The sequence below is a fragment of the Giraffa tippelskirchi genome, chromosome 6, assembly GCF_054371585.1.
Source record: "Giraffa tippelskirchi isolate mGirTip1 chromosome 6, T2T-mGirTip1v1.2.pri, whole genome shotgun sequence".
Classification (NCBI taxonomy): domain Eukaryota; kingdom Metazoa; phylum Chordata; class Mammalia; order Artiodactyla; family Giraffidae; genus Giraffa; species Giraffa tippelskirchi.
Genome location: NC_137280.1, coordinates 102504920 through 102528238, shown reverse-complemented (window position 1 = coordinate 102528238; position 23319 = coordinate 102504920). Strand labels below are relative to the sequence as shown.

At 42.7% G+C, this 23319-nt stretch overlaps 1 protein-coding gene across 6 annotated transcripts in view; it reads left to right on the top strand.

Moving 5' to 3' along the window:
• MEGF10 (multiple EGF like domains 10) overlaps positions 1-23319 on the top strand; it is a 536959-nt gene that overhangs the window by 506357 nt on the left and 7283 nt on the right. For all 6 annotated transcript variants that reach the window (XM_081504090.1, XM_081504085.1, XM_081504088.1 and 3 more), the window contains 9 exons: positions 3464-3610; positions 4781-4915; positions 5435-5563; positions 6923-7051; positions 9765-9893; positions 13339-13467; positions 15626-15862; positions 17147-17268; positions 18619-18742. In XM_081504090.1, the coding sequence (XP_081360216.1) occupies positions 3464-3610; positions 4781-4915; positions 5435-5563; positions 6923-7051; positions 9765-9893; positions 13339-13467; positions 15626-15862; positions 17147-17268; positions 18619-18742 (1281 nt within the window). The remainder of the gene's footprint in view (positions 1-3463; positions 3611-4780; positions 4916-5434; positions 5564-6922; positions 7052-9764; positions 9894-13338; positions 13468-15625; positions 15863-17146; positions 17269-18618; positions 18743-23319) is intronic.

Here is a 23319-nt window from a genome sequence, read left to right as displayed (position 1 = left end):
TGGCATCCTTGGCTCTTCCTTTTGTGACCACTGCCTGGCTGCCTCACTGTCTATCCTGCTTTTCCCAGCACCAATTTCAGCCATCCCCAACACTTTTGACTTCTGAAGGATAGACACATACCTCTTGGGGCCTGAGCCTTGCACTACCATTCTGTTAGCCTGGGACCCTCCTCCAACTTCACAAGCTACTTCCTTCCCTGATCATGATCTCCAGACAGGGTTAGATAGGTCTTTCCTGGGGCCATTGTCACTCTAGAGTTGGAGGTCTTTCTTAGAGAACCTGTCATCAGCAAGCCAGCAGTGTCTAGACCCCTTGAATATTTATTGAGCTGAATTCTCTTTTCTGTCTTTGACAAACAAGGAAACAAAAAGGTGTCTTATAGGGCTCCAGCAAGGTTGGCAAAGAGTAAGATGAGATCAATGGAAATAATTAAGACATAAAACACACACTCACACACAACACCCAGCTGCCTACCTTACCCCATAAAATAGTTAAAGCAAACTTACAATTCCCTATCCTGGAGAAAGTTTCATTGTAGGGTTAGCCTTATTTGGAGGGCACATCAGTGTCCATACACTAACTGCGACCTAGAAAAGCACTTACCCCAGGGCTATTTCCTGAATTGCAGTCAGCCTTACAGATTTAAATTCACAGCTATTTATTTCTCAGGCTCCTAACAGGTATGCTTTCTAAAATACTAATTTTCTAGAGATGATAACCCATCAGTAATAATAAATTTATCTTATCCCTTTCTGACTATAAGATGAAGCAAAAGATAACAGAAGGGCACAGAGGTCTGAAAGGGAGGAATAGCAATAGGAGAAAAAGGTGAAGCAAGCGGGAAAAACATAGCTTCATGCGTTTTTCCTGGAGTTGCCACCTGACTGAGACATGCTTTATATTTGTCTCCAAATAGACTTGGCATTAATATCTGCAAAATGATGACTGACTGTTACTAGTGATAGAGAAAAAGAAAAGGAATTGAATTTTCAGGAGGAGTTGATAATAGAATTGTTAAAATTTACTTGCCATAAAAAGACTCCTTTGCAGCCCTAAAATAAAAATTATTTAAATGTAAGCTTGGTTCTGTTGAAATATATGATTAGAGAAAGAAGTCTTGATAGGTGATCTCTAGAATTACCTGATTCTCCAGAAATGAAATGATGGGTAAATTATGTGAAAAAAGCTTATATTTGCTATGGATCTCCTTGCTATATCAGGGGCCTTGTTACATCTATGAAAATTACCTTGATTAAGTTGATTTTAACTGATGGTTATGCTAACTAGCTGGACAAACCTATTATGGAGGAGGAAATAGGTATGAAAAAAAGGATCACTTTATTCTGATTTGCCAATCTGCCCTGGAGTCATTTTTATTAACATGTTCTAATTGAAAATGTGCTAATTAATATGTAAGTCATGATAATCTCTAATGTGGAAAAGCAGCATATACTTTTTGATCTACAGTGTATTCCATTCCATTTTAACTGCATTTTATGAAATGTCATGTAAAAATCTGTTAAGTAGCTGATAAACTAAACCATGTAAATGGCTATATCTCTACCTCCCCCAACTCCTACCCCAGAAAAACAGTGTCAAAACTCAGGATTAATTTTCAGGGTGATTTTCAGATTATCCAGATATTCACTCAGCTTCCACGTCTCTAAAATCCTAAGTGGGATTTGCCCAGGTAGCTCCAGACCAAAATGGCCAGGGTTGTCTGGGTCTCTATGAGGCAAGTGTCTCATTTTACCTGCTGTAACACAGGAGTCCTGGCTCATGATCAGAACTTGAACTTGAATTAGAGAATGAAACAGGTTACCTTTGTGGGTACTTCTTTCAAGTTGGCAAAACAAACTTTAGATTTGCAGCCTCTTTCTAAGTGGTTTGGTCCTCTGTCCATTTGCTGCTTCTGCCTAGTAATTGAGTCAGAACACTAGCATAGACTTTGGGACTGTTTTAGCGTGCTTGGAGAGTAGAGCATTTGCAATCCCATCTCAGTTTTGCAAAAGAGATTTGCAAGAAAGATCAAATATTTGTGAACTCAAGGGAAAAAAATATCATAGTAGACCAAAATTCTGCATTTTATTCTATGGGGAACACTTAAACCCCAGTTGGCTTCTAACAGGCCTGCTCGCCTTTCTTCAGCCAGCAGTCCAGGCTGAAATAACAGTCTGTTGTCAATTCCAGTGAGACACAATGAGGCCTGTGCTTTTTCATGCCTGCTTAGCGGCCTTTACCACGTGGAAGACTTTCAGATGGAGAAAACCAGGAAGAGTGAAAAGTGGTGGAGTTATTTCAGTAGAAATGACTGGCCACCAATTAACAATGTTCACGTTAGGGTTTGGAACTGCTTCTGTATTAAGGTTCAGGCCATGGTAACTTTTCTTCTAATCAATTTAAGAGCAAAAACTGTAATACAAAACATGGCCTTGTCAGCCTCCTTAGTGCAAGCAGAATTCGCATTCTGGAATCGTCGGAGTGGGAGTGGGCTGGTTCTTACCATGTTTTCACTTGGTCGGAGGCCAGCAGTCGCTGGTTCACTCCTAATTATAACTCTTTCTTATTGCCTCTCAATACAGAGAGCATTTCTTTGAGTTGTGGAGTACTGTGACTTACAAGAAAGAGGCCCCTATGGTATTTTGAATACAAATTTACAAAGGAGACTTCCATTTATCTGAAATAAAACCTGGTTTTATTTTTTGCAACTTTGGATTTTCTCTCTGTTTCTTTTAGGCATTTGTTCACTGGGGACTGACTCTAAAGTTTCTCTATTTCCAGACTAAGAGTTAAATACCTGCATATGGGTTCTCAATAATCAATCACTTAGACAACAGCTATGAGTAACATCATTTGTGATATTCTGCCTATGCTGGATTAAATGTTTAAAGAGGAATTTGGTGGCACAGATTAGTTTATCTTTCTGTCTTGCACAGTGTATTTTCAAAATATTTTAAGATTATGTTTGTTTGCTCCAGGGGAAGATTTTCTTTATGTAAAATTATTTAACCACCTTTTTCTTACTTTATCTTTCTATGCTTTGCCTACTTTTCTGTAAAAAATAAAGGATGGGGAAGGGAGGAAGGCATTGAGGGCTAGATCATATAGTATTTTTGATAAATTTGGCCTTCAATAGACAGAGCCCTTGGGCTTCTTCTCTGCTGTCTCCTCCTAAGGAAGAAAAATCAGTATAACAAAGATGTTTTATTCCTTCTCCTTTATGATGCTATAGAGAATAGTCCTGGGATTATTTTAATGTTATGATGATATGATATATGATATAATATATGATGATGAACTGCTGTGTATAAGTGGATTTTAAGTTTTAGATCATCCCTGCTCACTGCTACCCGTGATAACTCAGGTTTGATATGGTGACCTTGGTCCTGGTCTCTGACTTAGCATCCGAGGTGCCCGCCCTCACAGTCTCTCACTCGGCCTTGCCCGTGTGCCTCGTTTCAGGTGTCCACTGTGACAGTGTGTGTGCTGAGGGCCGCTGGGGCCCCAACTGCTCCCTTCCCTGCTACTGTAAAAATGGGGCTTCCTGTTCCCCCGATGACGGCATCTGTGAGTGTGCGCCAGGGTTCCGAGGCACCACTTGTCAGAGAAGTAAGTGTCTCGTTAGCCAGCACTTCCCATCTTCCCTTCTCTGATCACCGTGTACGAAATTATTATCTCTCAATTCACAGAGATGATCTGTTTCAGTCGAGGGCAGAGAGGAGTGGCATAGGTCATCCTGTCCTTTACAGAGCTGTCCTTGCTCCAAAGCCCTGCCCCAAAGGCTTCATTTTTTCCATCTCTCAGGACTAACCTAACAGATGGGGCTCTAGCCATTTCTTCTCAGTAATGATTTCATTGCCTCATTGGCACCATCGTCAGTTTCTTGATCCTGCCTTAAATCTTGCAAATGGTGTTCCAGAAATCCATTGACCTGTAACTGTTTTATTCACCCATTTTGGCATTAGCCTTACCTCAATTACCAGAAGTCAACATCAGCCAAACCTAGCAGCAAATTATACATCCTGCTAGTAGTCTGAAAGCCAGTGCTCTGGGAAAAATAGGATTGCAGAGTTAAAAACAGGGACTGATGACATGGGTCAATAGAATTTTTGAGTTAGAGAGTATGAATCCATAAGATTTCCCTAAATCTTTTAGTAAATGTAATAAAAAATGAATATATGACTAATTATAAGATAAATTATTCCATTTTTTAATTATTAGTTTTTGTACTAAGAGTTCTATGCTGTCTTTCTACACTTAAATCCAAATAATGTCTTGTGAAGAACCTAATTATGAAGCATTTTGCTTCTTCACTTTTCAACCACAATCATTAACCTGAACCATTTTGAGGAGGGACAATCTTTCAATTCTGACTATAGATCTATTTATTGCCAGTAATGACTCTTAAGGAATAAAGGATTAACATGTGAGTATTTATTTGGGCCTTGCTAGTATTTAGAATTTTCTTTCTCTCATTTATTTGCTCAACAAAAATTCTTTGGGCCCCTGTTCTGTGCCAAGCGTCAAGCTAATTGGGGCCATAAATGGGAAAATAAAGAGAACTAAGACATTTGCTTGCCCTCAAGCAATTCAGAGTTTGCTAGCTTCTTTTCATTATTAAAAACTGCCCTTATTCCTTTTGTCATTGATTTATACTTGGAAAATTCTCAGTATCACTAAAAATAATTTTTTTTTTATCCCAAACTTGAACCAGATCCTTATGTGGAATCTGAGAGAAACATGTCTCAGGGAAGATAACTATTTCCTTTCTGTTTTCAGTCTGCTCCCCCGGTTTTTATGGGCATCGCTGCAGCCAGACGTGCCCGCAGTGTGTGCACAGCAGTGGGCCCTGCCACCACATCACAGGCCTGTGTGACTGCTTGCCTGGCTTCACAGGCGCCCTCTGCAATGAAGGTAGGGTACACAGACTTTGGCAAAAATATGTGGTGGTGAGCACTCCCCAAGCAGTCTGTCCTCAGGCTTCCCAAAGGACACATTTGCAGCTAGCGGCGGCTCCTGGTATGCTGTGTCTGCAGCTTCTGTAAATACGGCTTTGAGCTTGGGGAAAGCTGGCTTGCCAGTCCAGCACAATCTCTTTATTCTCTGAGCTGTGCTGCTCTTCAGCTTTAATTGGAAACAGGCTTCCATGAAAAATCAATATCAGGAAGGATTTTGATTCCCTGAGCGAGAAGCCAATGGAGATTTCTAAAAGTGTGGTGATGTCTCCTGGTTTGTGATGCCTTAATGGGGGCCCTTGGCTTCAGATGTTTACAAAAATGAGCCCATTTAGGATGAGGGATGCTCTTGAGTGGAAGCACCTTAGCAGAGGGACAGCTGGGTTGATGACCTTTAAAGTCGTTTCCTATCCTAAGAGTCTAGGCTTCTGTGAGATGAGATGTAATTATGAGTTTCTGACCTATGATTTATTCACAGTGTGTCCCAGTGGCAGATTTGGGAAAAACTGTGCAGGAATTTGTACCTGTACCAACAATGGAACCTGTAACCCCATTGACAGATCTTGTCAGTGTTACCCAGGGTGGATTGGCAGTGACTGCTCTCAACGTAAGTCTTGTTTAGGAACAACTGGTCAGCCATGTATTTCCATTTGTTTTCAATTTCTTTAGGATCAAAATATGAGTATTTAAATAATCAAGAAATAATGTATGAATAGTTAAAAGATTTTTTTAAATTTTTAAGTAGCTTCCCCCCCCGCCATCATTAAGAGTTCTATGTAACGATCCTGTATTTAAATCTAACTCATGCCTTGGAAAGAACCTAAACAGGTAGCACTTTGCTTATTCTCTAAAATGATTTTCCTTTGCAAAATGAGGGTCTTGTACTCAGAAGCCATTCAAAGATTCATTCCAGACTTCAAGTGTCAGCTATTGTTTTCCGTTTGCTCTTGGGCAAAAACGGTACACACAATTATGGGAGAATTTTTTTTTTCTTATTTTAAATTACTTCACATTTATTTATTATCTTTTGGGGGCCATGTTCCCTACTGGATAACCATATAGAAATTGTAAGTGTTCCTTCTTTTAAGTAGTTATGTTCTTGAAGCATTGGTATGAATATAAAGCAAATCGTTTTACTCTATAATCTTACATTACTTTATCTGAGGTTCTCATTGCTCTTTGATAGGCAATGATCCCTAATAATTTAGTTTGATTATGTTCTGCTTCTTCCAATTAAGAGTTTTTATAGTAAATCTGTTCTCACATGAAAATAGGAACCTTCATGTTTAAAACAAGCCTCTAGGGACAACTCTAGAGTGGAGTGACAAGTGCAGATTTAGAGATCACAGACAAGAATTATGTGACCTTGAGTACTTCTCTCAAGTCACACCATTTTGCCCATCTAATCTCTACTCAAATGTCCTCTCCTCAGAGATACCTCCCATAAAGGAATAGCTCCCATCATTCTTGTCCCCATTTCCTTATTTTATTTTTTCTTATAGTCCTTACTGCCCTTATGTTTTTGGCTGACTGGCTGGGTGACTAGCTGGCTGGGTGGCTGGCTGATTGGTTTGCCTGCCTCCCCTACAAAAATATAAACTTTCAGAGGGTGCTGTGGACCTTGCCTTGTCATCTACCATCTCCCCTGGACCTAGCACAGTGCTGGGCATATCTAGGTGCTCAGTGTGGGTTTGTTAAATAACTAACTCTGTAAACTTGGGATGATGTTTGCTCTGCCCACCTTGGTCTGCAGCATGTGAATGAGTATCATATCATAATGATGGCCACTGTTGCTGTCAGCATCGCCATCTGGGTTTGAGCCCTATGTGGAGCACGGTCGTTGTCAGTCCTGATGCTCGCTGCTGACCCGTCCACTGAAGAAGCTGTGTCAGGCGGGGGGATCCTCTCTGTGGGGTGCTAGCCTAGGGACTCGCACTGAGCTCTCCATGCTGTGCTGTGCTTTCAGCTTGTCCTCCTGCGCATTGGGGCCCGAACTGCATCCACACATGCAACTGCCACAACGGGGCCTTCTGCAGCGCCTACGATGGGGAATGCAAATGCACTCCAGGCTGGACGGGGCTCTACTGCACTCAGAGTAAGTGGCACGCCTTCCGAGGCTCACCAAAAGTCGGGGTGGGGGGCACTCCTGGGGACATGGCTTGCCCTGCACATGGATGAGCTGAGCTCACCAGGGTTCCTGGCATTGGAGGGTTTCTTCACCCAGTAACCTCTAGACGTCTGAATTCCTCTGGGTGGTTAAGAGCTGCCACGTTCCAGGCTTGCTGTCCCCGTGTCATATCAGGACGCTGAGGTGAAACATGAGGTGAAACAGCTTCTTTCTCTTCTCTCCTTTCACCAGGCCCTATTTATGTGGCTCAGTTGTTCTAGTAGCACAAAGGTTAAGATAAGTGACACTGATTAGAAACGAAGTGAAGACAGCAAGCCTCACTGCCTGACCTAATGTGTGCTCTGGGAGAAGAGCGATTCAGAGGTTCTAGAATTTTAGTGAGCTTCAGAGTCGCCCGGCTGACTGGACAAAGACGACTACTGGCCCTGCTCCCATAGTGTCTAATTCAGTTGGTCTGGGTGGGACCTGAGAATTCACATTGCTAACCCCCTTCCAGGGGGTGATATCAGTCAGGGATCATGCTTCAAGAACCACTCATTCTTTCTTCCATTTTATATCCCATAATGTCCTCACCATCTCTTCTTCTATGAGACTGTTAGCATTATAGGGTATAATGTACAAAGGAATTCACAGCTCAGCGCTGTGGGGGGCGGGGGGGGGGGAGACTGATCTCTGCCCTTTTGTCTGCAATGGAATAAAGGAGGCAAGACAAGAAAGCATGCATTATGGTGATCATTGATAATAATATATAATTTCACATCACGAAAATTAGCTGAGGAAGATGGGTCAGAAGTTAAGCAATTCTTGAAGTGAAGTGAAGTCGCTCAGTCGTGTCCGACTCTTTCGCGACCCCATGGACTGTAGCCTAGCAGGCTCCTCCATCCATGGGATTTTCCAGACAAGAGTACGGGAGTGGGTTGCCATTTCCTTTTCCAGGGATCTTCCCTACCCAGGGATCAAACCCGGGTCTCCCGCATTGTAGGCAGACGCTTTTACCGTCTGAGCCACCAGGGAAGCCTAAGCAATTCTTATTTAATATTAATTAGAGAACACAATTAGAGAATACGTTGAACGTGTCTTTGGGAAGTTTCTAGAAGGAGATGTAGACCTTGAGCTGTGATTTGAAAGGAAGCATTGGCAAGTAGGGAGGGTGTCTCAAGCATATTCTGCCAAGATTGTATATATAGAAAGTTTTTCAGCTCTTCAGAGAAAAGTACTTAAAACTTATTGTGTGTAATTCTAAAATTGGGACCTGCTTCAATCAGAGGGCCTTTTAAAGTAAAAGTAGCACAACTTAGTGGGAGGCACATGGGTTCTGGAGCCAGACCTCCCTGTGTTTGTATCGTGGCCCTGCAGTTCTACCATTTGCTGGCTGTGTGACATGGGCGCGATTCCCTTCTATAGAGGGAGAATATCCCTGTGTTTCTGGGCTACTGTAAAGATTTCATGAGAAGATGTAGGAAAAGAATCTGGCACAGGGTAGGTGCTAAATAGATGTGTAGCAATGATGTCACTTGCTGGCATCCTTACTCTGCCTCTGTTTCTTGAAACGTGAACTTTCATTAAAACCACGATAAGAAAAAGCACATGTGATGCATGGAAACAGCCTGCATTGATGCTTTCATGATAGCGGGGAGCCCTGAGCTCTCCTGCAGGGCCACTGCTGGCCCAGGAAAGCCAGCAGGGCTTGTGCATGTCCTCAGCGCAGTGGTCTGTGTCTTGAAATTGTGCAGCAGTAAGAAGGCTCTTTGCTTTTTTTTTTTTTTAACAATGCACCTATGAAGTACAGTTTTTTTTTTTTTTAAGTTCAGAATTCTACTACACATCTTTGCAGAAGATGCTATTATCTAAATTAGTAACAGATACAGAAGACAGGCCTAGTAGCAGACTTGGCGACTTTCTGTATTGTAAGTAGAAGCATGTAGACAATTTTAGCAAAAAGTACTCAGTTCAGTTCATGGAATTTGACTCCAAGATTCTAATAGTTGAGTGAAAGAAAAAAAACTATAAGAAATGTCCCCAGACGTCCATGGGGTTGATGGGATGCTTTTTTTAGAAGACACCAAACCTTTTATGTGTTACCTGAAAAGAAATAATACAAATGAACTGACTTACAAAAGAGAAAGTGACTCAAAGGCTTAGAGAATGAACTTATGTTTGCTGACGGGAAGGAATAGTTAGGGAGTTTGGGATGGACGTGTACACACTGCTATATTTAAAATGGATAACCAACAAGGACCTACTGTATAGCACATGGAAATCTTCCCAAAGTTGTGTGGCAGCCTGGATGGGAGGGGACTTTGAGGGAGAGTGGATACATAGATGTGTATGACTGGGTCCCTTTGCTGTTCACCTGAAACTCTCACAACACTGGTAATCGGCTATACCCCAATACAAAGTAAAAGGTTTAAAAAAAAGAAGACAGAAGCCTGCCTTCCAGGATACAAGTGATGGTTAAACTAACCCAGGCATGGAACTGTTCTGCCTTCTGCTCAGGAAGCTTCCTCCAAACAGCTCCAACTTGGGACTTCACAAAAGCTGTTGTAAGAAGCTTTGATTGCATTACTATCTTTATTCTCTCTCTACTGGCTCAGCATCCTTCAGATTCAAACACGTTGGAGGCAGAGCTGAGTTTCTCCTCGATGGCCTCTTGACTCTGCTGTCCTTCCTTCTTGCACAGGATGTCCCCTGGGCTTCTACGGAAAGGACTGCGCGTTGGTATGCCAGTGTCAAAACGGAGCCGACTGCGACCACATCTCCGGGCAGTGTACTTGCCGCACCGGCTTCATGGGGAAGCACTGCGAGCAGAGTGAGTGTGAGAGCGCAGCGTCTCTGGGTGCTGCTGTTTCCCTAGAGTCAGTGTTCCTACATAGCTGGCGATGTGAAGGCAGGACCCACAGCTCTGAGGGTGTTTGAGCTGATGGTTGGTCACTTCCCAGCACAGCTGACTTCCCCTCCCAGAGACCCGGCCACCTTGGGATTCTTGCTGGCTGTCTTTGTCCTCAGAATTCTTCTCAGGAACTGATCAGCGATCTGGGTGGAGGGGATGTGGCTACAAGGATGAAGACTGTATTCAAGTTTTCCATCTGTTCATCCTGGCTCTCTCTTCCTCCCCTTCTTATTTTTGGAACGTGGCTGCTCAGAGCTTTAAAAGAGCCAGTCAGGTTTTCTTCATGGCAGAGGCAGAACCTGATCTCACAATGGAGGAATGTGCATTCAGAGGGGCTGGGCACCCAGGTGTGTGTATTAGTTATTCAATCGTGTCCTGCTTTTTGTGACCCCATGGATGTAGCCCATCAGGCTCCTCTGTCCGTGGAATTCTCCAGGCAAGAATATCGGAGTGGGTTGCCATGCCCTCCTTCAGGGGATCTTTCTGACCCAGGGATCGAACCTGGGTCTCCTGCATTATTAGCAGGCAGATTCTTTACCATCTGAGCCACCAAAGAAGCCCACAGGAACCCAAGAGGAGTGTGCATTCAAAGGGGCTGGGAACCCAGAGCCAGATCCACTATAGGGGCGGGGGTGAGTCTGTGCAAACATGGCTATGCTTTTGACGACCTTCTCTTGATAGTGTTTTTATACTGTTTCCACTAACTACTCCTCATCTTAATCTTAACAGCCCTCCAGACAATATAGTGCCTTCATTTTTTTGTTCTTGTAAAAATTCCCACTCAGGGAGAGTATGCTGTGCAGGAATTCCCCATCCTTATGTTTCCATTTCTATCACCAGCTATGCATCTGCTCCCAGAGCTGTAAGAACATTAGCCTTAGACTTAGTGTTTCAGAGTAGTTTATTATTCCTTTCTCTGTGACTTTCATTGAGTGTTCACATTGAATAAATCAGGTCTTAGAGCTTATGAGGCTCACTCTCTTATCATAAATGACAGGAAAGGTGCAGGACACTTCCTGCTTACAGAGGATGTGCTCTTGAGAAAGACTAAAGATTACATGGTTGTAGGGACATTGTTGCCTGGAAAGGTCGGCAGGGCTTTGGCAATAAAGCATCATGCTCCCTCCATCAGGCTCCCTCCCCAGATCCTCATATCATCAATGGACAGCCAGGTTGTCTCAATCTTATTTGCTAAACTCGAGAATCGTGCTCGTACTAAGCTGCTTTAGTGGTATCTGACTCTTTGCAACCCTATGGACTGTAGTCTGCCAGGCTCCTCTGCTCATGGGATTCTCAAGGCAAGAATACTAGACTGAGTTGCCATTTCCTTCTCCAGGGGATCTTCCTGACCCAGGGATCAAGCATGCATCTCTGTCTCTAGCAGTGACAAGCAGGTTCTTTACCACTGGCACCACCTAGGAAGCCCAAACCCTAAACTCTAGAATATATATGCATATCCTGCATCTAGTAAATTGGAGAAGGCAATGGCACCCCACTCCAGTACTCTTGCTTGGAGAATCCCGTGGACGGAGGAGCCTGGTAGGCTGCAGTCCATGGGGTTGCGAAGAGTCAGACACGACTGAGCGACTTCACTTTCACTTTTCACTTTCATGCATTGGAGAAGGAAATGGCAACCTACTCCAGTGTTCTTGCCTGGAGAATCCCAGGGACGGGGGAGCCTGGTGGGCTGCCGTCTATGGGGTCGCACAGAGTCAGACACGACTGAAGCGACTTAGCAGCAGCAACAACAGCAGCAGTAAATTCCAGGAGTGATATTCAGGAATCAGCCTGGACAAAGATGGCCCCATTTTAGTTTTGCACTGCTAGTTCATTTAACCATGAAACAGGTACTTAGTCGCACAGTTGCCTGCACACCGCTTTGTGTTTGCAATATAATTATGTGTGTACATGTCTAAACGTGTATAAGTAAGTAGGTAAGTGAAAGTCGCTCAGTTGTGTCCAACTCTTTGCAACCCCATGGAATTCTCTAGGCCAGAATGCTGGAGTGGGTAGCCTTTCCCTTCTCCAGGGGATCTTCCCAACCCAGGGATCGAGTCCAGGTCTCCTGCATTTCAGGCGAATTCTTTACCAGCTGAGCCACAAGGGAAGCCCAAGAATACTGGAGTGGGTAGCCTACCCCTTCTCCAGCGGATCTTCCCGACCCCAGAATCAAACCAGGGTTTCCAGCATTGCAGGTGGATTCTTTACCAACTGAGCTATCAGGGAAGCCCCCCCAAACATGTATACACATGTATATGTACCTGGAAACCAGAATAGGCTCTAAACTGACTTTCACTTAAATCCTAGATTGTTTATAGTCTTATTAAATAAGCACATCTTAAAGTACTTCCATGATTACTCTGAACATCAAATTAAAACGTCCCAATTTTTGGAGACTTCTAATGCTTGTATGTGAGCAGAAACCCTGTGTCTGACAGAGAACTCTGATAATAATTGTGTATCGCCCCCTGCTGCTCATTTTACAAAAAGCATCTGTATTTTGTCACGATTTTTACATTTAACATGCCTAGTCTATTCTTTGAAATTCATGCCTAAGTCTTACACAACTATATCATAAAAATCCCATTATTTTAGTGTCTCAGACTTCAACCTGCAAATCCAAATTCTGAGGCTTTCTGTGGTAAATGAGGGCTTCCCTGGTGGCTCAGACGGTAAAGAATCCGCCTGTAATGTGGGAGACCTCAGTGGGATTCCTAGGTTGGAAAGATTCCCCTGGAGGAGGGTTTGGCAAACCACTCCAGTATTCTTTCCTGGACAATCCCCATGGATGGAGGAGCCCGTGGGGCACCAAAGAGTCAGACACGACTGAGCGACCAAGCACACACTTGGTAAATGAAGTTTTTACCTAGAAAATTAACAAACTTGCCCTCTCTCTCCTTCCCTGTTCCCAGCTAGTCCAAGGCAGAATATGCCTTCAGGCAGATCTTAAAGCTTACAGTAAAATGTACATCTTCCCAAGGAAGCATCTCCAGTTTATATTTTTCAGCGTAGTCCCCTTTTATCCCATAGTTTTGCTTGGTGGCGTCATCTCAGATTGCCCTTAATGATGATCTTCATCAGTTCTATTGGGATTCCTCAGACTTTCTACAAACCTCCATCAAGGAGGAGGGTATGTAGACTCTGGAAGAGCCAAGAGCTGGGATGAGAGTCTCAGTCTCCAGTCCGTTGCTGCCTGGCCTCTAGAGTCCCAGTGTGACTCAGGGAATGCCAGCTAGCTGTAGGTCTCCCTGGACAGGGATCCCCTGAAAGGGCTGGCCTCCAGGCATACCAGATCATACAGTGAGACCCTTACCCCAGGTTCCCAAGGCTGGAGAGCTATACTGGACTCTCATCTCCTTCTCAGAGTGCCCTGCAGGAACATATGGCTATGGCTGTCGCCAGATATGTGACTGTCTGAACAACTCTACCTGTGACCACATCACCGGGACCTGTTACTGCAGCCCAGGATGGAAGGGGGCACGATGTGATCAAGGTAAGGGTGCTAGTCAAGGATGATCACTCAGATGAGGACACTGCAGCTCAAAGACGTTGAGTGATTCGCCCAAGGTTACCTATATTAATATCTATAGTAGAATATATTAGGATTTCTAAAGCTCATGACTTTTCCACTGTGCTTTCAATTTTTGCAGCTTTATTGAGAGATAATTAGCTGTAAAAAAGCAGCACACACATATATAATTATACTTTGTATAAACACACATATATACACATACACACACACATATGTGTGTGTGTGTGTATATTAGGTTGGCCAAAAAGTTCATAACAGTGTGCAGAGAAACCTGAATGAACTTTTTGGCCAGCCCAATACAACACATATGTAAAAAACAAAGAATACCACTTGATAAAATCTGACATATCTATACATCCATGAAACTATCACCACAATAAAAATAATGAATATATCGTCACCCCCCAAAATTTCCTCATACTGCTCCCTACCACCACTATTCTCTAGGTCTCAGGTGATAAGTGATCTACTTTCTGTCACTAGAGATTAGTTTGCATTTCTTAGAATTTCATATACATGGAACAATACTCTACTCTTTTTCATCTGATTTTATTTACTCAGCATAATTATTTTGAGATTGAACCATGTTGTTGTGTATCTCAATACTTCAATTCTTTCTGTTGCTGAATAATATTCTATTGCGTGGTTATACCATAATTTGTTTACCCATCCGTTCACCTTGTTAATGGACATTTGGACTGCTTCCAGTTTGGGCTACTGCAGATAAAACTATTGTGAACAATAGTGTTTCAAGTCTTTGTGGCCTTTTGGGCAAGTTCATAGGAGTAGAAGGATTGGGTTGTATGGTGGTTGCATGTTTAGCTTTTTAAGAAACTTGCGCCCGTGGTTCTTAACTAGGATGTGTGGCACAGTCATCTGGAAATACAGTAAACATAATCAGTCCTACTTGGGCAATTCTGATTCTGGGGTAGATGGCGCCCCTGAGAAAGATGGTTCTGAAGCATGAGAGCTCTTAGTGCATGCGGTCTTAAACATGCAGGTGATAAAGGCTTTAAAAAATTCATATAGAAATTTCATAAAATTCTTGTAAGTGGAGTTATCTTAAACTGTAAACTATGTGGGTATTTGTGTTTAACTTTCTTTCATAAAATAACTTTGACATGTTCATGATTTGTACTTGGCCATCATAAAAGTCTGACATTATATTCCACAGTCACATCATTGTTACAATGCATTGTGCATTGTGATCACACTACACTGGCCTTGGTGCTCTTCCTTTCAAGGCAGGTTGTCTTATAAGAAGTTCCAGCATTTAGAATCATACGGTCATAGGGACACTTGAGCTGGAAGAACCTTCATGGAGGCCGGGTTCCTCTTTTACAGATGATGAAACTGCAGCCTAGGAGCTTAAGGGAAAGTTCAGAGTGTATGAATCAGTTTTTTTAGATGCCAGGTTTCTTGACTCGCAGCTCATATCATTTGTGTCTTCACTTGATGAAACTTGAGGGAGAACTATGTAAAGCGAAATTTTGAATTTTAATAAGTAAAGTTTTAGGTTAGGTGATGTCACCTGGTATTGGGACAGATCTTTCTGTCATAGAAAATTCTGCATAGAATATATTTTCTGATGTAAAAGGCCTATTGAAATTAGGACCAGACAGATCCTGATCTTGGACTAGATTTATAATGCACTTATTCTTAATTGGAAGGAAAATTACTTTCCTCTTAGAAATGCTAAGGAGAGACATAATATTAAGTTAGGGACTTGATTTAGCCATTGATAAGCTTAATGCTGGATAATAAATAAAAAACAATAAAAATTAGATAAATTGTTATCCCCAACTAATTTCTGGTCTAAGCATTTAATCAAAAATCTGGGAGACACTCCCAAACCCTACTGTTGAATTTTTGGGTTCTCTCTTTTTTTTTTTTTGAGCCTTAGAGAATCCTCCTTCTGGACACAGACAAACCAACGTCTGAAAATGAGGAATGTTTGTTTTTCCTTCCTGCTCTGTTTTCAAAAGTTTCCAAATGAAAATTTCATGTACTGAAAATATCCAGGCTTTATTAGCACTGTGGGAGACTTTTGTAAGTAGAGATCAAATGTTTGTCCGGCACATTGTCATCCTTACTCACATCTCTTTTCTTCCTTTTCTAGCTGGTGTTATCATAGTGGGGAATCTGAATAGCCTAAGCAGGACCAGTACAGCTCTCCCCGCTGATTCCTACCAGATCGGGGCCATCGCGGGCATCATCATTCTTGTCCTAGTTGTTCTGTTCCTCCTGGCATTGTTCATTATTTATAGACACAAGCAGAAGGGGAAGGAATCGAGCATGCCAGCAGTTACCTACACCCCCGCCATGAGAGTCATGAATGCAGACTATGCCATTTCAGGTGAGACTGGACTCGCTAGAGGCATTTCACTCCATGAAAAGTGAGGCTTCATCCTGGTTCTTTGAAACCAAGTGTTTGGCTGTGCTGCCCATTGGTACTGTCAATTAGCCTTGAGCAGCTTTTATGTTTGGAGAAGATGCATTGTGAGAGATGTGTTTTATGTGTCACCAATGGTAAAATCATCACTCTTTTCTCCTATGAGAGATTTAAAATTGGGCTCATTATATGGTTGCTTTAAATGTTGGGAATGTCAACCTAGAAGGAGCTTTGCTGGACACCTGATCCCAAGCTGTTGTCATATGTGGGGGACAGGGAGGGGAGAGGAAGAGGTGGCCATAATTTCACCAAGGTCATGGAGCAGATCAGAGAAAGAGCCAGGTCTTCTGTCTTTGGCCTTGGGTTCTTCCCAGGCACCCTCCAGCCTGTCCTGGAGCCCATGTACATCATTAGCCACACAGCAACCAAGTTACATAAACAGTTGGGGGGATTAGCAAGAACCAAGGCTGTTCTTTGATAAAACCCCTGAATCTTCCTTTTTGTCACAAGACCCCATAAAAGTAAATTTTTAAGTGATGCATTCAATCTTCAGAAGGTTCATGTAAGTGAAGGATTTGGAAACTTAAGGTATTTATTAATTTGGGGGCAATCAGTGAAGGGTTTCAGGTTTATAAATAAAGTGATTCTGGGGGAATCCATAAAGTAGCTGATTTACTTAGTGGTGCGTTTCTAGTGCAGAGTATTGTCTGGACTTCCCTGGTCGTCCAGTGGCTAAGACTTAATGCTCCCAATGCAGGGGGCCTGACTCAATCCCTGATCAGGGAATAGAGCCTACATGCCGCAGCTAAAACCCGGCACAGTTAGATAGATGGATGGATGGATGGTTGGATGGATGGATGGATGGATGGATAGGTAGGTAGGTAGGTAGATAGACTGATAAGTAGATAGAGAAATATAAAGAAAGAATATTGTGTCAAGAGCTCAAGTGTTTAAACACAGAGGAAAGTTACAGTGGAAGAAGCTTCAAAGCAATGCCTTCTCAGCTTGTACAAGCCCCAGAGCAGAGAGCAGTTGTTGGTGGATGCTTTCAGACTTTTCCAGGAGGTGGGTAGAAAGGCAAGCGCCTGCCGCTTCCACAGGCTTCGCTGAGCATGCTGGGCAGGAGGGGATTCAGCCCGCTTGTGATCTGGAATCAGTCCAAACACTTGTTCTTGTTGCTTTGCTTCCCTCTTTTCCACACACATTTAAGGAGCCTGCCATCTTAACCGTTTCCTTCTTTGTTGTCAGAAACCCTTCCTCACGGCAGCGGTGGACATGCTAACAGCCATTACTTCACCAATCCCAGTTACCACACGCTCACCCAGTGTGCCGCGTCCCCTCACGTCAACAATAGGGACAGGATCACCAAGGTAAGAGGAGATGGTCCAAGTCACTGAGAGTGGGCGGGGGAAGAGCAAGGAACAGGCGCGCCTGAGGGCTCCTGTTAGCCAGCTGCCATTCCACATACGTACATCAATTATCTCATTTATTCCTCCGAACAATCCCGTGGGTGTGTGTTAGGATCTCAAGTTTACTGACAAAAAAGCCCTAAGTAATGGGGAACTTAAGTCACTTCCAAACATAGCTTGTGAGTGAGGCTGCAGTGAGGTGAGTCAGTCTCTCTGTCTCTGCAACTTGTACTGTTTCCATTGCACTTCTTTTGGAAAATGTTTCTAATATTGCATGTGGTTTTAAAATAATGTCTCACAGCAGACCTATAGCAGACTCCGGCCTGGGTAAAACTGGCAGGTTTGTCTTTTGTGATCACCTTCTAGTGCCCTTTCCTGGCCACCTGTACTTGGGTAATGATAACAATAATAATATGCATTTATTTATTTTGATCGAACCATATGAAATTGCAGTTTTGTGGGTAAAAAGTTACCAAACCAAACAACCTAATACTATGTGCCAGGCATTTCTAGTCATTTTACAAATGTAAATTTGTTTAATCTTTATACCAATCCTATGACTTGAGTGATTATCCCATTTTACAGAGGCCCAAAGAGGTTGGAGGCCCAGGGCTGTCTAGAAGCTGGAGCAGCTCCTCTGGACCCATCCAGCTCATCACCAGGCCTCTTCCAGAGTGCTCTGAAATCCCAAACATTTCTCCCTTCCAATGGTGCTCGAGTTATATTTTCAATCTCCACTGTCTAATTCCAGCTCGCTATTACAAGAAAACCAAGCTAATTATTCAGTTGCAATTAAATTAATCCAGCTAGATTTTAATTTAGTACCTTATAGTTAAATAGCACTTCATATACTCCAGAGACTTTGGTATTTATCATACCATTTGTTCTCATTCCCATTCAGGGAGGGAGCAAAGTTGATCATCTTATCTTCGTGCTTATAGCTAAGAAAACTGCTAAAAATGACTCATACATGATTATACAGTGTTTGATGGGAAGGCTCAGAAATTATTTTTTTTCAGTTCAAAGTTCCATGTATGTAAATCCAAGTGAGGCCTAACTGGCACAGAGCAACAACTTAAAATGAAGAAGTAAGGTGATGGAGGGAATGGTTGGGGCTGAGAGGCACTTACTCCTGCTGCCTCTAAGTCCCACCAGGTCAGAAGCAGTCACCTCTGTCCCTTGGTGCATCCTCATCCTCAAGGACCAGTCCGTGATACGCTCCATGGACTTGCTTTCCCTAGATGGTAACACTGTGCTGCACCATATTGTATTTTCTTTTCTAAATCGTTTTGTTGTTTATATTTCTAACAGTCAAAAAATAATCAACTGTTTGTGAATCTGAAAAATGTGAATCCTGGGAAGAGAGGCCCTGCGGTAGATTACACAGGCACACTGCCCGCGGACTGGAAACATGGCGGCTACCTCAACGAGCTCGGCAAGTTCTCCATCCCCCAACCTCCCCCAGCATCTTTATCTTTCTGTCACTTCCAACACTCAGGGATTCATGACAGTGCCAAAGCAACTGTTGAAAATAGGCACAGAAAAAGAAAGACATAGCATTACACCTAATCCCTGTGTGGGGCTTTTACTGTCCTCAGTGCTTTATTTATTCAACATTTATTGAGTTCTTACTGTGAACCAGGCATCAATAAAGAGACAAGGATCTCTGCCTGCTTATAGCTTACACTCCACCTTTCCATGTATCAACTCAATTCTCACAAGTACTGCTGTAGGTACCATTGTTATTATCATCATCTCCCTGCTACAGTTGTGACACTGAGTCATAACGAGATTAAGTAAGTTGTGTAAGTCCTCAAAGCCTATTATATGGTGGAGCTGGGATTTGAACACCATCAGCTTGGTTCCAGTGTGTGTGCTTCTCTTTGCTCTCTGCTACACAGGTTCGATCCCTGGGTTGGGAAGACCCCCTGGAGGAGAGCATGGCAACCCACTCCAGTATTCTTGCTGGAAAATCCCATGGACAGAGGAGCCTGCTGGGCTACAGTCCATAGGGTCGCAAAGAGTCAGACACGACTGAAGCGACTTAGCACACATACACAAACTGAGGTACCCTTACTTGAGGCCCTTTCCTTTCTTAGGTGAGAAAATGAAGATATCAGTGGGAATATAGTGAGTCAGAGGTTATCAAACATCTGGGAATCAGAACGCTTTCATATAGCACCCGTGGCTGATTGATGTTGATGTATGGCAAAACCCACCACAATGTTGTAAAGTAATTAGCCTCCAATGAAAATAAATAAGTTAATTAAAAAAAAAAGTAATCAAGGATCCCCAAGAGCCCCTAACTAACATGGGTTGTATTTATTGATATTTGCCATAGTAGAAATAAAATCTGAGGGCTATTTATTAATTTATTGATTATAACAGCAGTCTCATTTCCTGATAATATAAAATGCATTTTTGTGAAAAATGACTACATTTTTCAAAATGAAACAACAACAACAAATTACTGAGAAGAATGGCTACTGTTTAACATTTTTATAACATCTGGCTTAATAGAAGTCAGCTGAATTTTCATATCTGCTCTGCGTCCAATCAAGAGTGATCTCACACTTGGTGTGGCTCCTGGAAAATGCCACCGTCCACCTGAGAGGGGATGAGAGTGGAAAGGACAAACAGTGTTGTACTAGGACAAGAATTGTTTTAACCTCAGGGTCCTCCTGCAGAGGGCCTGGGGTGACTCCCCTTAAATAACTGCTGTGACTCCCCACTGAGCGTGTGGTATATTCTTATTCTCAGGGAGGAGCTCCACATAGTAACTAACAGGGGTGCAGTGTCTAATGGGCACTTTCCTATGTATTGAAAGCAAACCCTTTCATATGTATTTATTTAATGATAAGGTTGGAAGGAAGTCCCATTAATTTGGAATTTCAGATAAGAAACAAATAATTGTTGGATAAGTATATCCCAAGTATCGCACAAGGCACACTTATTCAGAAAATTATTTGTTGTTTCTCTAAAATTCAAATTTAACTGAACTTGCTATGTTTTTGTTTGCTAAATCTGGCACCCCCCCACTGTGGGGGCCCTTTCACAAATCTTGTTTTATAAAGGAAGAAACAGGTTAACTCTTATCTAAGATTTCATGGAAGGAAGATGGTAAAACTGGGTCTCATAGCTGGCCTTCTGCCCACTCCCACTCTGATCCTTCTGCGAACACCTTAGATGTCAGTTCATCTAAGCCACTTGCAGGAACCATGTGTGGGCTCTGGAATCCCCTATTACTGTGGAAATAGAAAATAAGTTCAAATTCTTAGCTTTTATCTGAATTCTTCACTAACATTATCAATAGGATGTGTACTTCTATACACTCACAGTAAAATTATTTATATACCAGATTTACATTATACTGATTGGTGAAATCATTTAAGTTTAGGGAGGTTAATAATCTAGCTCAAAGAAGTACATGAATCGATACTAGTAAAATACCACCCAGCACTAATGATGGAAAAGTTCTCTCATTCCATCTCCACTTAATGGAATTTGTCCTGATTCCAGAATACACAGTCACTGTAATGGTCACATATAAATTTCTCTGCTTTCTGTCTCAGTGAGACCCAAGGGACTGATTATTAGGAACATAAAATCTTCATTGGAAATTCTGGATCTCCTTGGTTTGTTCCCATCCAAAAGTAATTCTGCATTTAATATCCCTGTGAAGTTGTGGTGTAGAAAAAGTCTTCTCTTACAAAGAACAGACTATGGCTCATTATGGATAATGAAGTGTGTAGTGTTTTAAATGATGGAAAAGTTGTGATGCTGTCTGAAAGAGCCCAGAATTTGACGCAAAGGCCCTGAAATCAATTCCTGGTTCTGTGGTATGACACTTGGAGTCACCCTCTCAAGACTGATTTGTTCATTTGTAAAATAGAGATCCAGTCCCATCACTTCATGGCAAATGGAAGGGGAGAAAATGGAAACAGTGACAGATTTTATTTTCCTGGGCTCCCAAATCACTGCAAATCGTCTCTGTAGTCATGAACTTAAAAGACCCTTGCTCCTTAGAAGAAAAGCTATGGCAAACCTAGACAGAGTATTAAAAAGCAGAGACATTCCTTTACTGATCAAGGACTGTATAGTTAAAGCTATGGTTTTTCCAGCAGTCATGTACGGATGTGAGAGTTGGACCATAAAGAAGGCTGAGTGCTGAAGAACTGATGCTTTTGAATTATGGTGTTGGAGAAGACTCTTGAGAGTCCCTTGGGCTACAAGGAGATTCAACCAGTCAATCCTAAAGGAAATCAACCCTGAATATTCATTGGAAGGACTGATACTGAAGCTAAAGCTCTAATACTTTGGCCACCTGATGCAAAGAGCTGACTCATTGGAAAAGACCCTGATGCTGGGAAAGACTGAAGGCAGAAGGAGAAGGGGGCAGCAGAGGATAAGATGATTGGATAGCTTCACTAACTCAAGAGACATGAATTTAAGCAAACTCCAAGAGATGTTGGAGGACAGAGTAGGCTGGCGTGCTGCAGTCCATGGAGTTGCAGAGTCAGACACAACTGAACAACAAAAACACAAAAAAATAGAGATAAGGATCATGTTCTGGCTTATTGTATGAAGTAAATTAATTTGAGCATTTGAAAACACCCATTCAGAGACTGAGACAGATGGGAATTTATGAGAAAGCCCACTTGCTCCCTTGTTAAAACTGCACCCTGATCAAGCAGGGCAGAGGAGAGGGAATCTCCCAAGCATGGCTAATCTCATAGCCCCACTCTTATTCCCTAATTTGTTATCCACCCCATGTTGCTTTCATCCCTTGGGGAAGGCTAGACCTTCCACAGCTAAGATCAAGATGGACATTTAAAAAGACTTTACCACAGCTTGGAGATGGCCAAGAGAACTAGGCAAAGGGTAATGTAGACATCCTTGATTAGGTTGCTCTCAGGCCACAGCCACTACTTGTCTTCCTGGGGGCACTTTAATAATAAGTCCAGGAATCCGTAAGAGCACCCTCACTTCTGATACCAACTACAAATCTGAAGGTCTTCAAGACTGCCTGTGGGATCAGTAATTTACTATAAAGACAGAACTCACTAAAAGCTGTTACACTCATGGTTACAGTTTATCACAGCAAAAAGATACAGATTAAAATCCCAAGGAGCAGAGTCCAGAAAAGTTCACAGTGTGAGACTTCCAGTTGTCCTTTTCCAGTGGGATCATCAGTTCAGTTCAGTTAAGTCGCTCAGTTGTGGCCGACTCTTTGCGACCCCATGAATCGCAGCACGCTAGGCCTCTCTGTCCATCACCAACTCCTGGAGCTTACCCAAACCCATGTCCATCGAGTCAGTGATGCCATCCAACCATCTCATCCTCTGTCGTCCCCTTCTCCTCCTGCCCCCAATATGGTGCTAACTTTTCCTAGCAACAATGTGTGACAGTGCACAGAAGTTGTCGCCAACTAGGGAAGCTCATTTCAGCGTCGCTGTCTAGGGAGTTTATGGGGGCTTGGTCACAGAGACATGGTTGACTGTCCATCTGGTTGACTTTAGTCTTCAGTCCGTCTGGAGAGTGAGCTGATACCAAGTGGCTCAACCCCCGCATATAAATCACTTTGTTAGACTGTCCAGGCCCCCAGGTAAAAGAAACACTCATATTGGGCAGGACATTCCAAGGACTTAGAGATCACCTCTCAGGAACCACGGACAAAGGCCAGATCTCTTTATGGTAAGACGAATTCTTCACTCCGCATCCTTTTATCCTGTCTTCCTGAACAACTTGGTGGCTTTCCCACCATCTGGGAGCTTGCCTGGTTAGACTTCACATTCCAGACTCAAGAGAGTGCACCTCAGAAAGTAAGCATCCCTGTCTCCTGTCCTCTGACAATTGATAGTAGACACACATTCTCTCTTTCAGGGATCCTCCCTCTTTCTCCACAGATGGGTATCCCCAGGGAATATCACCCTCTGAACTTGAGTTTAATATCACTCTAAGAAAATTACATACAGACATGCCATGCAGGGAAATAATTTCCTTACCCTTCTC